Consider the following 13783-nt stretch of genomic DNA (forward strand, 5'->3'; position numbering starts at 1 on the left):
GTGTCTGTGCAGGGCCAGGGGTTGGACTGGATGATCCTTGTGGTCCCCTCCAACTCAGCACATTCCATGATTCTGGAATGAATCCAGCTGATCTGTCACAGCTCCAGGGGTGGCAGCAGGGCAGAGCAGACACTCACATTGTCGTGGCTGAGCATGACCCCCTTGGGCTGCCCCGTGGTCCCCGAGGTGTAGATGAGGGTGCAGCACTGGTTGGGCTTCTGCGCCGCGATGGCCAAGTGGAGCAGAGTGTCTGGGACATCCCTGCCCAGCTCCATGAACTCACTCCACTGTGCAGAGAAGAGAAGAGCTCCATCACTTTGTGATCTTTCATGTGAAAAATTAAACTCTTTGCTACACATGAAGAGAAGGAAGCCATTCCCTGTGTCCAAGCCTCTGGAAGATATGTACTGCCCCACACTGTTTTCTGGTTGCCACAAGAGAAGCAGAAAAGAGACAGACCCATCCTGAGCAGCTTTCCAGCTCTGTAGCAATCCTGGTACTCACTGGAGTAAATGTGGGACCCAGGACTGCCTTGCAAAGGTTGGTAATCCAACACCCTCCTTAGAGAAGGGATTATCCAGGTTTGCACAACAGCTCCTGCCCAGTGGGGCAGGCAATCCCTCACCACAGCCAACACAAGCTCATGGGATCACAGCCACAGAATCCCACACTAGTTTGGGTTGGAAGGGACCTTAAAGACCACCTCATTCCACCCCCTGCCATGGGCAGGGATGTTTAAGGTCCCATGGAAGGTGACAGGTACTTGGAGACATCACCTGAACACAACCAGGACTTAGAAGCCATGAAGATGCCCAGGACTTACTGAGTACAGATTTGGTCTCTTCTCCTTTATCTCTTCCCCGTACTGGACAATGGCCTTCAGCTGAGGTAGTCTATCCTCAATCTGTGTTAAGAAGGGAGATTCATGAGAAGGAGCAAATCCTGCTTGTCCCTTCCAGGCCACACAACCCACCACTTGACATGCTCCTGCTATTTGCCATTTTATGTAAGGCCAAGAGAATCCCATCTCTGCTACTGAAATAACAGGGAAGCCTCACTAGAAACTCATAATTTGAGCTGGGATGTTGTCAGACATCCTAGAGGTTGCTCAATTGTTCATTTTGGCTTCTCAAGGCTTTAAGAAGGGAAACTACCACTTCACCTCTTGTGAGACTCAATACCAGAGGGAACCCATCGCCAGGCACCAAGAAGGCTCAGCCAGGTCACCTCTGCTTTCAGAGCCAGCACTCCCCTCTGGTATTACCCTCCCACAGCATTTACCCTCCCACAGCTGTCAACCAGATGCCGTAACCCCCAGACATCTGAAAAACAGAATTACTTCTAAGATTTTCTGCAGCTGTTTCTGGTTTTCCACCACTATAACATCAGCACTGCAGTTCTCTGCCACATAGTGACAGGCCTCAGGAGAGTTTGTTGTATAGATCCCAACAGCAAATCCCCTGCAAGGGAAGAGGGGAAAAAAACAAAACAGAAAAGCAAAACTCAGAATTAGAGGACAAGAAGAATTGCTGGCAACATTCAGACCTTTTCAGAGGAAAAACTTTGAGAAGAATATCCCATAATATGACAAGAAAAAGTGGAGGGTTTAATTCCAAGAGCAAAGGCTCTGATGTGGGGCATGGGAAATGTCAGAGTGGCGTAAGGGTCCAAAATGTCTCAGATAGAAGGAAGATATCAAAATCCAGCCCTGGGATTCTCTGGCATTTCCCATCATATTTTTAATCACAGTATATATAAGAAATCTTTTGGATTAACCTACTGGTCATCTTATTTTGAGAGAAGCATTTGGCTAAAAAGAAAAATAATAATTTTTGTCTCATTAATTCATTCCGAATTAAGTTGAGGTTGTAGTTTCCTTCATTATATTAAAATACAAACAATTGGGTTTGGGGGTTTTTTTGTGGTTGGTTTAGTTGGGGGGTTTTAATCAAAACCTGCTTCTCATGGGGATCCTGCAATTACTGAGTGCCAAAATTCATGGCAAGAGACAAGACTTGTTCTTACCCTGCAAGGATTGCTCCAATGTCAGCAATGAACCACTCAGCAGAATTAAATCCCAGGATGCCCACTCCATGGAAACGCTGCAGCCCCAGCTGTAAACAAGAGATGGAATTACAGCACTCTTGGTTTTCCTTCGAAGAAAGCTCAGAGTTAATTTACAGATCTCTGCTGCAAACACAGGGAAGAGGAGAGAGTTTGTGTTGTTGGACAGGGTGATTCCCACTGAAAAACTTCCCAAGAGCCAGGATGGAACCAGTTAAGTTCCACATCAGGCACTGTCCTGCTATCAGTGGGAAGGAAAAAGGGATTTGCGGAGCTCTGTGCTTGGAATGCCTGGCTCACTGACACCAATACAAACCTGCAATCCAGGGAGTTCTCAGTTCCCTCTGGAAGGAGAAGAGGTGAAGTTAGATAACACCTCCTGAGACATTTAATATGGTTGGATATATCAGATATCAACAGTGACAAGAGCAACAAGCTCCAGTGACAGTCAGAGACATTTTGGGATGAAATTTCAGCTGGAGAAGTCCCAGTCTTTAAATCTCCCTCGGGTTTTGTCCCAGACTGGAAGATCCCACCACAGGAGTGAGACCGGGGTGACCATAACCTGAAGAAGCCAGACTTCATCACAACAGTAAGAACACAGTGTGTCGGTTTCCCTCTCTGTCTCACTCCCAACAGCACAGGCAAAAGGCATTTAAGGCTAGTTCACAAGCATCCCTTCAAATTTTGAATTTGAAAGATTAACATTTCCAAGACTCTGGAGGTGTAGTGTCCAGGTTTGCCTCAAAACCTCAAACACCTCACTTTATATGTTTCCTTAAATGCCTTTTTTGAAGTTGAATGTGGAAGCAACTTGCAATAAATTCAGACAAAACCCCTGTGGGAAGTACCAAGGTGCCCATGGCATGTTCAGGTACTTCGCTGTCACTGAAAGACTCATCTACACTCAGAGAATTTGCAGGTTTAAAATACAATTAACTGCAGCCATTCCAGCACTTAAATGAGTGAACATTAAACTGACTTTTTACACAGTGGTAGGACAAGAGGGAGCAGTTTTAAACAAAAAGAGGAGAGATTTACATTAGATATTGGGAAGGAATTCTTCCCTGTCAGGGTGGTGGGGCCCTGGCATAGGTTGCCCAGAAAAGCTGTGGCTGCCTCATCCCTTCAAGTGTCAAAGGCCAGGTTGGATGGGACTTGGAGCAACCTGGGCTAGTGGAAGGTGTCCCTGTCCATGGCAGGAGGTTTTATGAGATAAGCTCTAAGGTCTCTTCCAACCCAAACCACTCTGTGATTCAATGAATATGAACAAGAGCTCAACAAAAACTCACCTTCAGAAAGCTTTTTGCTGCTTTACAGCACTCATCATAGTACATTTTGTATGTTAGTTTGACCCACTGGCCACCTTTTTTGGATGCAAGGGCATAATAGTCCCCATATTTATTGACAGTTTCCTGGAAGAGCTGGTGAACAGTCTTTGGTGGTTCACTGCCTATTCCCTGGTCTTCCATCCTCAGCTTGACCTCCCCATCCCGATGTGTTGTCCACACTCTAGAGGCAGGAGAGGAGGAGGCTGCTTGGAAAGAAAGGGTTCAGCATCTTAGGTTTTGACATTTCTTGCTGCCATGACAGAAATATAAATCCAAGTATCAAGCACACAATAGTAAATGTTGTTATACCCCTCTCACACCCCTTTTTTGACCTTTTCCTCTTGGCAAGTTTGCCACAGGACCCCCAGTATTTTGGACTGGGAGCCTCTAAAGCACTTTGAAATTTTGTTAAACATTTCCTCTAACCCGCTCTTCTGCTCGAAAGCTCTTGCACTGTAAGGTGGCAACTTCCTCCAGCATATACTCTATTTTTAATTTTTTTTCTTTTAAGGAGGACTGAAAGCAGGACATTGGTATCTGACACTACTTATTTACTCCTCAAAGCACAACTGTGCTTCAAAGTCTAAGTTCAAGACACTTCTGGACAGCCTATCCTGCACCCTGAGCTCCTTCTTCCATCCTTATGGTTGGATAAATTCCTCTCTCATTCCAACAATAATTTTATGCACATCACAGTGACCAAACTTCTCCCCACTCACCTTTGGGATCAACTGAGTCCAGCTGGTGTCTCTCCATGTTGGAATCTTCCCCCGGCTCGATGTTGTGGGGCTCAGGAGTTCTGCAAGGCAAAAGCAGTTATCCCCGAATGAGCACACCGAGGGCAGGTTTGCTCCATCACTTCGTTTCACTAAATCCTTGGATGTTGAAGTGGCTCCTGATGTCCTGCAGGTGACTTTATTAATCCACTACCCTACATGGCTCAGGTCCCTCAGAGTGCGCAAGGTTTGCCTAGGCTGGTTTTGAACACATGGATATTGCCCTAATTGCAGCTTTCATTGCAACCCATAAACTTATCAGCCCCAAAACAGCCATCATTCAACTCCAGAGGTCTGTTCCAGGTGCCTGAAACAAAGAATCTGCAGCTGGGAGGAGGAGGGGGGGGGGCAGGTAGGAAGGGCCACATGGATCTGGTGCTCATCTCCTCTCTGCAAAATGAGTTCAACAACAAGGAGGCCCCAGGGCATGCCTCAAGTCACCCTGTGGGAAAACCCATGGAGGTTTCCTGCAGAAGAGCAGGAAACCGATTTCACAGGAAATCTTGTTCTTGTGTATTCCTAATAAAGCCATTGGGCTCCCACCAGATGTCTGTGAAGGAATGGGAACAGGCACATCCCATGTACTCCAGCCATGCTCCTCCCAGTCATCCCTTTTCCTTCCAGCCCTGCAAGACCTGGTGAAGCACCACTTGCCCCTGGTTGCAAACCAGTTTTCTTCCTCCAGCCCTTTCCAAGAAGGACTTTCTCACAGCCCTAATGATAAGGATATGGCATAATCAAGTTGCATGTGCCACTTGAGACCATGAGCTGGAAGCCAGACCTTGTGAGATTTGGGATTTGGTCCCTAGAAGGACAGCCCACCCTCCAACCAGGCAGCTGATGCTTGTTCCCCTGCCCTGGGCAATACCCTGCCTGGACCATCAGCATAGCCCTAAATCCAAGTTCTAGCTGACCCAAGATTATACTCCAGAGACCCAAAATTTCCATCTTGCCTTGCCCTACCAAGGCCCTTTTCTTCAGGCCATCACGAAGGTGTTTCACCAGGCCAGTGCTCGGTGTTTGCTCTTCCCCATGACAACATTTGGTTGTAGCCCCAGCTCCAGGGTGTTCTGGAAGGGCTGCAGGGCCCTGACATCACAATAACCCCAAACTCTGTAGGACAGCTCTGGGGCAAAAAGGAGCAGACAGGTGGGAGCTCCTCTGCTCCCACACAAATTCCTCAGGCTAATCCAGGCACTGAACCCCACATTTTATTCCCTTTCTACCAGATCAGAGACAAGGCAAGTCAGCACAGCCACTATGAGAATTTCAGTGTAAGGGGGAAATTCCTTCCCTCTGGCTTATGCTTGCTCTGATTTTCTAGGAAATAGTCAACTGTTACCGCTTCAGGAATATAAGATTTAAGGCACAAAGAAGACCTGACGTGGCTGATCCCATGTACTGTCCAAAAGCAGAACTGCTTCCCTGAACTAGTCTCCAAGCCAACAACCAGAGCTGAGTAAATAATGTTTTTTTATTTCCCCCAAAGGGATTACAAGATGTTCCCTCTTCATTATCGAGAACATTTTTCAGCACAAATTAATCCTCAGTAGCAACAGTTCTGCACCATTTCTCCACCAGCTTTTACGATCAAAGCATGCAAATGACCCAGTAATATGAGCAAAAAAGCCCCAGCTATTTCTCTCACAGTCAATCAAGTCATCTTTTTTCTCCCCCTTATGACATGTAATTCAGTGTAGCCTGAAAAAATTTAGGTAAAGACGTTTTATTCAGCTAGATCCCATTATGCTGTGGGGAGATATAGACCCTTAAATACTAACCTGCTCTTCAGTCTGTAAATCTAAGCAGCCTCTTAGAGGAGTTTGGTGGAGATCAGTGTAGGCACCACACAGGAGCTGTCCCCTGCAGAGGCTCTTCCAAAATTATTTTAATTAATCTAAGTAAGATTAGAATACAAACTATGTACACAGATTAAATAAAACCTTAAATTAGACACACCTGGGTGAAGAGTTGAGCAGCACATCACTCAGTGACACCTCACAGTTCCCTTCAGGAGCTGAATTACAATAAGCCATGGGGACTGGTTCAGCGAGTGCCATCCGTGCCTCTGACTCACACAGCATTGTCCCTGCGAAAACAGGTTTTAACAATTAAAATACAACCAAATTCTACGATAAATCAGCTTCAGTCGATGCAGCTACACGAGAGAGGCAGCTCCAAAGAGGCACAACTCGAGCCTGCGTGAAACACGGTAAATTCTGACAGCGGCCGCCGCCACTGTTAATTTAAAAACCTGCTGAAACCTCCACCCTGCACCAAAACCAGCGTGACACCCACAGCTCTGAGAGAGCCCAACGAGCCAGACAATTTAAATTCACACTCCCTGTGCCCCAAAACGCTCCCGGCTCGGCTCCCACCCCCCCCCCACCCCGCAGAGCTCCATCCTCACAGCGCATCGCCGTCCCGCAGCCTCCGCTCCGCACCGGCGCCGAGCCCGACGTGGAATAGGCTTTATTTTTAAACTAGCGCCCAGGAGGCAGATCTGGAGCATCTTATGTCATGTGCTGCTGCCTCGCAATTGGAAGCGGCTCGTCACCCCACACCGCCGCCTCTTAAGGAGGCTCTGGCCCCACGCCCGCCTCAACCCCGGCACACCGGGGATTTCGGGTCCCTCTCCGGAGACACAGCCCTGGACACCCAGATTTAAAAAGTTCTCATAAAAACAAGCGGTTTTGCAGCTATTTTTCTGGCGGCTCCTACGGTTCTTTTAGCACTTCGTCTCGGGGGATTTTATCACCTAAACAAAAGTGTTTTCTTAAACGCTGATTCGATTTAAGGTTTCCATTCATCGGAAGCCTTTGACGCTTATGAGTTGCCAGGCTGAGCTTTAATTGTTTCAAGGGATTTCAAGCTGATTGGAGACGAATCTCATTATCCCTGATCTCTTTAAGAAGTAGATTTTCGGCTGCTATTTTGTACCCGCATTAGACAAACGCGTTTAAATCGGGTGATGCGAGGAGCGCGTTTGCATCAATACGAGCGACAGGAGCGAAAGGAAAGAGCCCTTTTAATAAATCAGAGCCAGCCACGCTGCAGTCTCTGACGGGAGGAAAAAGCCACGCTAGGCACAGCTCAGAGCCCTGGAAAGCACGCCCCCCTTTCCGCTTACTCATCTGAGCAAGACACGTCGCTGCTCACGCCACGCTCTGCTCCAGCCACGCCAGGAATAGTTTAATTCACCGGCAGCTGAGACAGGGATGTCTCAAAAAAAAACCCAGCTCTAAAGCGCCGAGATAACCGGCAGATGTTGCCCAACACCCCCGTTCTAGGCTGAAACAGCAGAGCGGTTTATTTGGGGGGAGTTATGAGCTGTGAGAAGAGGGGGGTTATCTCTGCACAGACCCCCCCAACCTGGGGCAGTTCCCAGCCCAGAGGAGCTCAAACCCACATGTGGGAGAGCACAACGGATCCCAGACTTCTCGGTGCCACCACGGCCCCTCTTGCTCAAGGAGAAATCGAGCACAAGCCCAGGAGGGACAAACCCCACGGGGCCTGACCCCCTTGTGCAATTCTGCACCCACCAGCACCCACAACAAGGGGTTCAGGGCTCCCCTGTGGCCCTGGAGAAAGCTTTGGCCTCCACACTAATTACAGTGCTCCTCTGGCTGGCTGTGCTTTTAATGCAGCAACAGAGTTTCAAGGGAAAACCGGTGTTCTCACTCCAGCTGTCACAGAATCATTGAATCCTAGAATGGTTTGGGTTGAAGGGACCTTAAAACTCATCTCATTCCATCCCCTGTCATAGGCAGGGGCACCTTCCACCAGACCAGGCTGCTCCAAGGCCCATCCAACCCGACTTTGGACAGACAGCTGAAGTGCCACCTGGTTGTGCAGGTTTCCTTGTGAACACAGCGATCCCAAACCAGTCATGCATTTTAGACAACAAATTTAGGTTAGAAATAAAAATTTCCCAATATACACTCCCTAGCTCTGCTCAGCTCTGCAGCTCGGTCCTCCCCTCCTTGATGCTCAGTTATAAATACAAGCCACTGGAAAACACACGTGTTTCAGGGTTGGAACCGGGTGAGCTTTAAGGTCCCTTCCAACCCAAACCATTCCATGGTTCACCAGAGCCAGGTGTAACCACTGGGGCAGATCACCAGGATGGGATCAGAATGATTCTCTCCTGGACACACAACAGCCTCCCATTGTTTCCACGGTAGTTAACACATCGTGATGTCCCACAGATGTTCAGGAAAGTGGAGAACACACACCCAAACAAAAACCCGCGGCAACAAACCTCCCTTTTAATTAAACCTGCGTGACTCCTTAAATCATTTAAATACAAAACACTGTGCTTTGAGGGAGCACCGTGTCCCAGAAGAACTGGAAGTTGAATGGCTTCTATTGAAACCACTGCAGAGCTTGAATAAATGTCTGACAAGTGCAAGCTCCTGGCAGGAGAAGAGGTTTCATTTATAACATGCTCCGAACACACCTTTACCTAAAACACACAGAGAGCTTCAACAACATCAGTTCAAATTCAAATTACTGAGGGTGTTATCAGCCTTTGACATTTTCCAGCACAGCCCACTCGGTTTCCTGTGGCTGATTTCTTCTAACTGGTACAGACACCACATCCACCCCGCTGCAGACTTCACTGCCCAGAGCAGTTTTAGGCAACTGCCACCTTATCTTGCTGCCTTTCCACATCTCCACCAAAACTCCAATCTGGCCCTTTTTGCTCCTTTGTCTCCTTTCAAGATTTATTAAGTGAGGAAACAGAAGCTGAGCAACCCACTCTTCCTCTTTTAGATAAACTCCATTTTTAGCAAGGGTAGCCACAAAAACTTCCTGAGCACTAAAGGTTTTGTCTTCAGCAGTACCACTGGTCGTGCTGGGGAATTACCTGATGCTGGAGAGGAGGGAGCACAAGGAAAAGTAACTCCAAGCTCTCTGAGGATGATGAGTGACTGTCAGGACTGGACACAGACGCTTGACTCCACCACAGCACCTTCAGAGCTGAGCTTTGGCTGAAGGGAGCTGCCTACAGATCCAGGGCAGGGCACTGATGGCACCAGAACTGTTCCTCAGCCACCCAGACAAGCACAGAACTCTCAATTCCGTGCAGATTGCTTCTCCAGGACCCCGGGATGTTTCAGGTGGATTCCACAGCAATGTGACTCACCAGGAGGCTGCTCCGAGTTCCTCTTTCCTACAGAGCTGTTTGCTTTACTGCACCATCTGCACAGCGGGTGGGAATTCCCCTCTAGAGGAGGACGAGAGCACAGGGATGTAGGAAAGCACAGGGAAGTGTTTCCAGGGATGCATCAGCTGTGTTTCTGCCACTGCCACACATGGCATTGTATCTGCTGGAAGCTCAGGAGGGCTGGGAGCCAGCGCAGGAGCATCCCAAGCACTCAGGTCACCGCATGGAGCATCTCCAAGTGCCCAGGTCCTTGCATGGAGCATCCCCAAGCACCCAGGTCACCTTAAGAAGTATCCTCAAGCACCCAGATCACCTCACAGAGCATCACTGAGTGCTCAGGTCACCTCATGGACCATCTCCAAGTGCCCAAGTCAGTGCATGGAGCACCTCCAAGTGCTCAGATCACCCCACAGAGCACCCCCAAGTGCCCAGGTCACCTCATATTCCCTCGATGGGCACAGGTGACATGTGGAAGGGACAGACCTTCTCCTCGGACCACCCATTGCCTCAGCCCACAAGGTTACCCCCAACCCGAGGGGGGGGTTACCCCCAACCCGCCCTGGGCTTATTTAACCAAAAATCCCAAAAAAACACTTCACCCCCACTCCCCAGACACCCACCCGCGAAGGGACATTAGGAGCAGCCGAAACAAGAAAGGTGAATCCCACAGCCAAACCCCCTCCACGGGTGGGCTCGGGCCACGCATCCCACCCGCACCGAGCCCCGCTGAGGACACCCAGAGAGCCGTGGGGAGCCATCATACACACATACACAGACACACCTAGCCCGCAGCCCCCTCCCTGCACCCCCGGCGCGGGCTTTAGGACGGCGGTCGGGCTTTAGGACCGCGCGTTACCTCAGAGCCCGGCGAGGGCGCGCGCACCGCCTCACGAGCTGCTGCCGCGCGCGCGCTGGGCGGGGCCCCTTTAAACCTGCCCCGCCCCGCCCACGGCCTTGCTTGGAAGGTGCCACTGGGCGAAGCCGCTGTCAGTAATGGCAAGATCCCGCCCCTACCAGGCGCACAGCTGCGCTATTGGTTCAAAGGGGCTGTCAGTCACAGCGAGGCCACACCCCCGCTGGAGAGGCGCGCATGGCCACTCTATTGGATGAAGCAGCTGTCGATTACAGTGAGGCCCCGCCCCCTCGGGGTTACCCGCGGTCGATGCCCCGGTGGCGAACGGGGACAGGCGTGATCGGGTCACCGGGAATGGCCTGTCCCGGGCTGCAAACACAGCCCTGCTCACCGATCCGCGCTGGGCCGGACAGGGGGGAGCTCTGCAACGCCCGCAGCGCGCTCATGGTGTGCGGGAGCGCGGCAGAGGGTTTTGGGAAAGCGAAGGAAATAGTCCAAATCCCTCTGAAAGGTGGTTTTCTGATTGGATAGTAGGGAAAATTTCTTCATCAAAAGGCTTGTGAAGCATTGGCAGAGGCTGCCCAGGGCAGTGGTGGAGTCACCATCCCTGGAGATGTTAAAAAAACGTGGATGTGGCACTTGGGAACAGGGTTTAGTGGTGATCACAGCAGTGCTGGGTTGACCATCTGAAAGGTCCTTTCCAGCCTTAAGGCTCCTGTGATTCTGTGAAGAACAACTATTTTCAAAGATGGCCCTGAGCTACAACAAGCCTTTGACCAAATGAAGCAGAAGATGGTTCACACAGAAGCTCTGGGGCCACCCCAGACAGGACAAGATGTAGAAAATGTGCTCTAACCACAGTTGGGGGAATGGCCTTACCTGGAACCTCTGGCAGAAAGCTCCAGGGGGGACTCCAGGTTGACCCCTTGACTTTCAGGATTAGGGATACAGCGGTACTTCACTCCAGGAGGGAGCAGTGTGGAGGCTGGCAGAGCACAGCCCCAAACAAACCAGCCCCACACTGTTGTTTTCCAATCAGCACAAAGGAAGGACAGGGCTGGAACTCCTGAACAACACCACAGGCACAAGTTCTGGCCATGGTGGCAGCAGGACACCTGGAGAAGTAGACCTAGGGAAGAACCTGTGCTCCGGGGGCAGCTCTGCCATCTCCTGCCCTTCCTGGGTCCTGATTATTTAAACTGGAGCCCAACAACACATATTTATTTTTTATATATATTGATACATTTATAATATATATTAATATATATTATTGATATTAATTTTTAATGGTTATGATCAGGAGGATCAGCTAACTGTTCTCAGTCATTTCTGGCTGATAAAACTGGAGAAAAGCCATGATTTTGTTTATCCTCTTGCGAAAACAGCTGTATCCCTCAAATGAATTATTGCTGCTGTTTTGCTGGTGCAGACCAAGAATTCTTAAACATTGGGTTTTTTCCTGCAAATTCTTCTCTCCTTTCCCCCCTTCTCCCTTCACGAGGGGTGGGGAGGGTTCAAACCATTCAGCTGATGAGCAAACCTAAGGAATATGTAATTAGGGAAGCTCCTGCCAGAAGGTCAGGGCTGCAGCTGGAGCAGATGCAGGTCCAGAGGACAGAGCAGTGCTGGGGATATTGCAGCTGTAAAACAGCATGAGCACAGTGAGATGGTGATTCCAAGGAAGCCCCAGCACCTCTGAGTTCTTGCTGGGTCGGCTGTTTGCCATCTCCTGCAGTCTGAGCCTTCCCTGGCAGCTCCTCTGTGTTCCCCTCTCTCCTCTCCTCCTCTCTGCAGCCTCTCCGGAAACACAGAATATTCTGAGTTGGACCCACAAGGATCGAGTCCAACTCTTAAGTAAATGACCCACATGGGGATCAAACACCTTGGTGTTATCAGCACAAATCCCTTTTGTGGCTCTGTTTCAATTCAGATGGCAAATTTATTTTGAAGGGCAAAAGTACGAACAGCAGCCTGAAAGTTGGTGAAATCTGTAAAATTCAGACCCCTGCCTCTTGTCTTGGTCCTCAGCCAGCACCTGACTGGGGGCACGTTATTCCCAGTGAACCAAGGAAAGATCCAGGGGCGCAGCCCAAAGGTTAACTGAAGTGGCAGGAGTAACCAGTTCTATTTTTGGAGATTCCCTGAGCCAACAAATTACCTTGGATGAGCTGCTTTTTTTGTGCTCTCCGTGTCCTTGTCTGTCAAACTGAGGTTGCATCACTCCCAAGGTAGATCCCATGGTGTTTGCTAAACTCCTGCTGGTTTTTGGACCAGAGGGGTCCACATTGATGGGGAAGGACCAGGTAAGAGCAGGGATGAGCACAGGTGGTCCTCAGGCAACGCTTCCACAGGCAGGAGAGGGGCTGTTTCGCTGCCTGTGGGGATCAGTTGATACCTTGTGGTTATTGATTGGTAAAAGCTCAACCCTTTACAAACAAACATGGAGTTGTTAAGCTTGAAATAGCAAATGCAGCCACTCTGGTCAAACAACACCTTTGCTGGCTCTGTATTTACCAGGAATTAACTTGAGTGGAGTCCCAGAGTTCTTGTTTTCCAAGACATCAAAAGCAGGGTGGCCTGAAGAGCTCCAGGAAAGGGAAGAAACCAGTCTCAGCAGAGGTTTGGAGTCACCTACGGAGAGCAACTTTGTGGAGAAGGACCTGAGGGTCCTGGTGGATGGCAAGTTGACCATGAGCTGGAGGAGAGCCAGTGGGATCCTGGGGTGCATCGGGAAAAGCGTTGCCAGCAGGTCAGGGAGGGGATCCTGCCCCTCTGCTCGGCCCTGGGGAGGAACATCTGGAGTGTTGTGTCCACCTCTGGGCTCCACAGTTCAAGAAAGACAAGGAGCTGCTGGAGAGGGTCCAGTGGAGGCCACAAAGATGATGAGGGGTCTGGAGCACCTCTCTGATGAGGAGAGACTGCAGGAGCTGGGCCTGGTTAGTCTGGAGAAGAGAAGGCTGAGAGGGGATCTCATCAATCCATACCAACATCTCCAAGAGCTGTCAGAGGATGGTGGCAGGCTCTCTTCAGTGGTGCCAAGAGACAGGACGAGGAGTAGCGGGCACAAACTAAAACAGAAGAAGTTCCACCTCAACATGAGGCAGAACTTCTTTCCATGGAAGTGGCAGAGCCCTGGAACAGCTGCCCAGGGAGGGTGTGGAGTCTCCCTCTCTAGAGACATTCCAAACCCACCTGGACACATTCCTGTGTCACTTGTTCCAGGTGGATTGGGAGGTCCCTTCCAACCCCAATATTCTGTCATTCTGTGAAAAGCAGAATAATATCTACTATCTGCAGAGACATTTTCAGTCTCTGGGACTTCAAAGGGAATAAAGGCTGGTTTCTCCTCTGATGCCAATGAGCAGAGGAGGAGCCCTGCCCTGTGTGTGCTCCCTGCCAAGGTCAACATCCAAGGCAGAGCTGGGTTTTTCACAGCAAAGGAGTAGAGAAATGCAGTGTCTCAGTGTTTGGCTCTGTAAAGCTGATTAACAATAGCAATGTTGTCTAAAGGATCAGCCCACCTTTGGGTGCTAATATAGATTATCCAAATAAAATAAGTTGTCTAATACTGGTATAAAGTTATATTTTT

At 49.7% G+C, this 13783-nt stretch overlaps 1 protein-coding gene across 8 annotated transcripts in view; it reads right to left on the reverse strand.

The window, feature by feature from the left end:
* The window catches only part of ACSBG2 (acyl-CoA synthetase bubblegum family member 2), a 16458-nt gene extending 7052 nt beyond the window's left edge, over positions 1-9406 (reverse strand). Inside the window, exons 1-8 of one of the 8 annotated variants that reach the window (XM_018088684.2) lie at positions 9321-9406; positions 6131-6260; positions 4115-4194; positions 3357-3601; positions 2026-2114; positions 1340-1460; positions 824-904; positions 138-287 (exon numbers count right to left, since the gene is read on the reverse strand). In XM_018088684.2, coding sequence (XP_017944173.1) covers positions 138-287; positions 824-904; positions 1340-1460; positions 2026-2114; positions 3357-3601; positions 4115-4194; positions 6131-6255 — 891 coding nt within the window. In that variant the 5' untranslated portion in view covers positions 6256-6260; positions 9321-9406. The other 7 variants (XM_018088679.1, XM_018088678.2, XM_018088677.2 and 4 more) reach the window with 7 other exon arrangements.
* Positions 9407-13783: the final 4377 nt, after the last annotated feature.

The sequence above is a fragment of the Manacus vitellinus genome, unplaced genomic scaffold (assembly GCF_001715985.3).
Source record: "Manacus vitellinus isolate BGI_N305 unplaced genomic scaffold, ASM171598v3 scaffold_107_pilon, whole genome shotgun sequence".
In the NCBI taxonomy this organism is placed as follows: domain Eukaryota; kingdom Metazoa; phylum Chordata; class Aves; order Passeriformes; family Pipridae; genus Manacus; species Manacus vitellinus.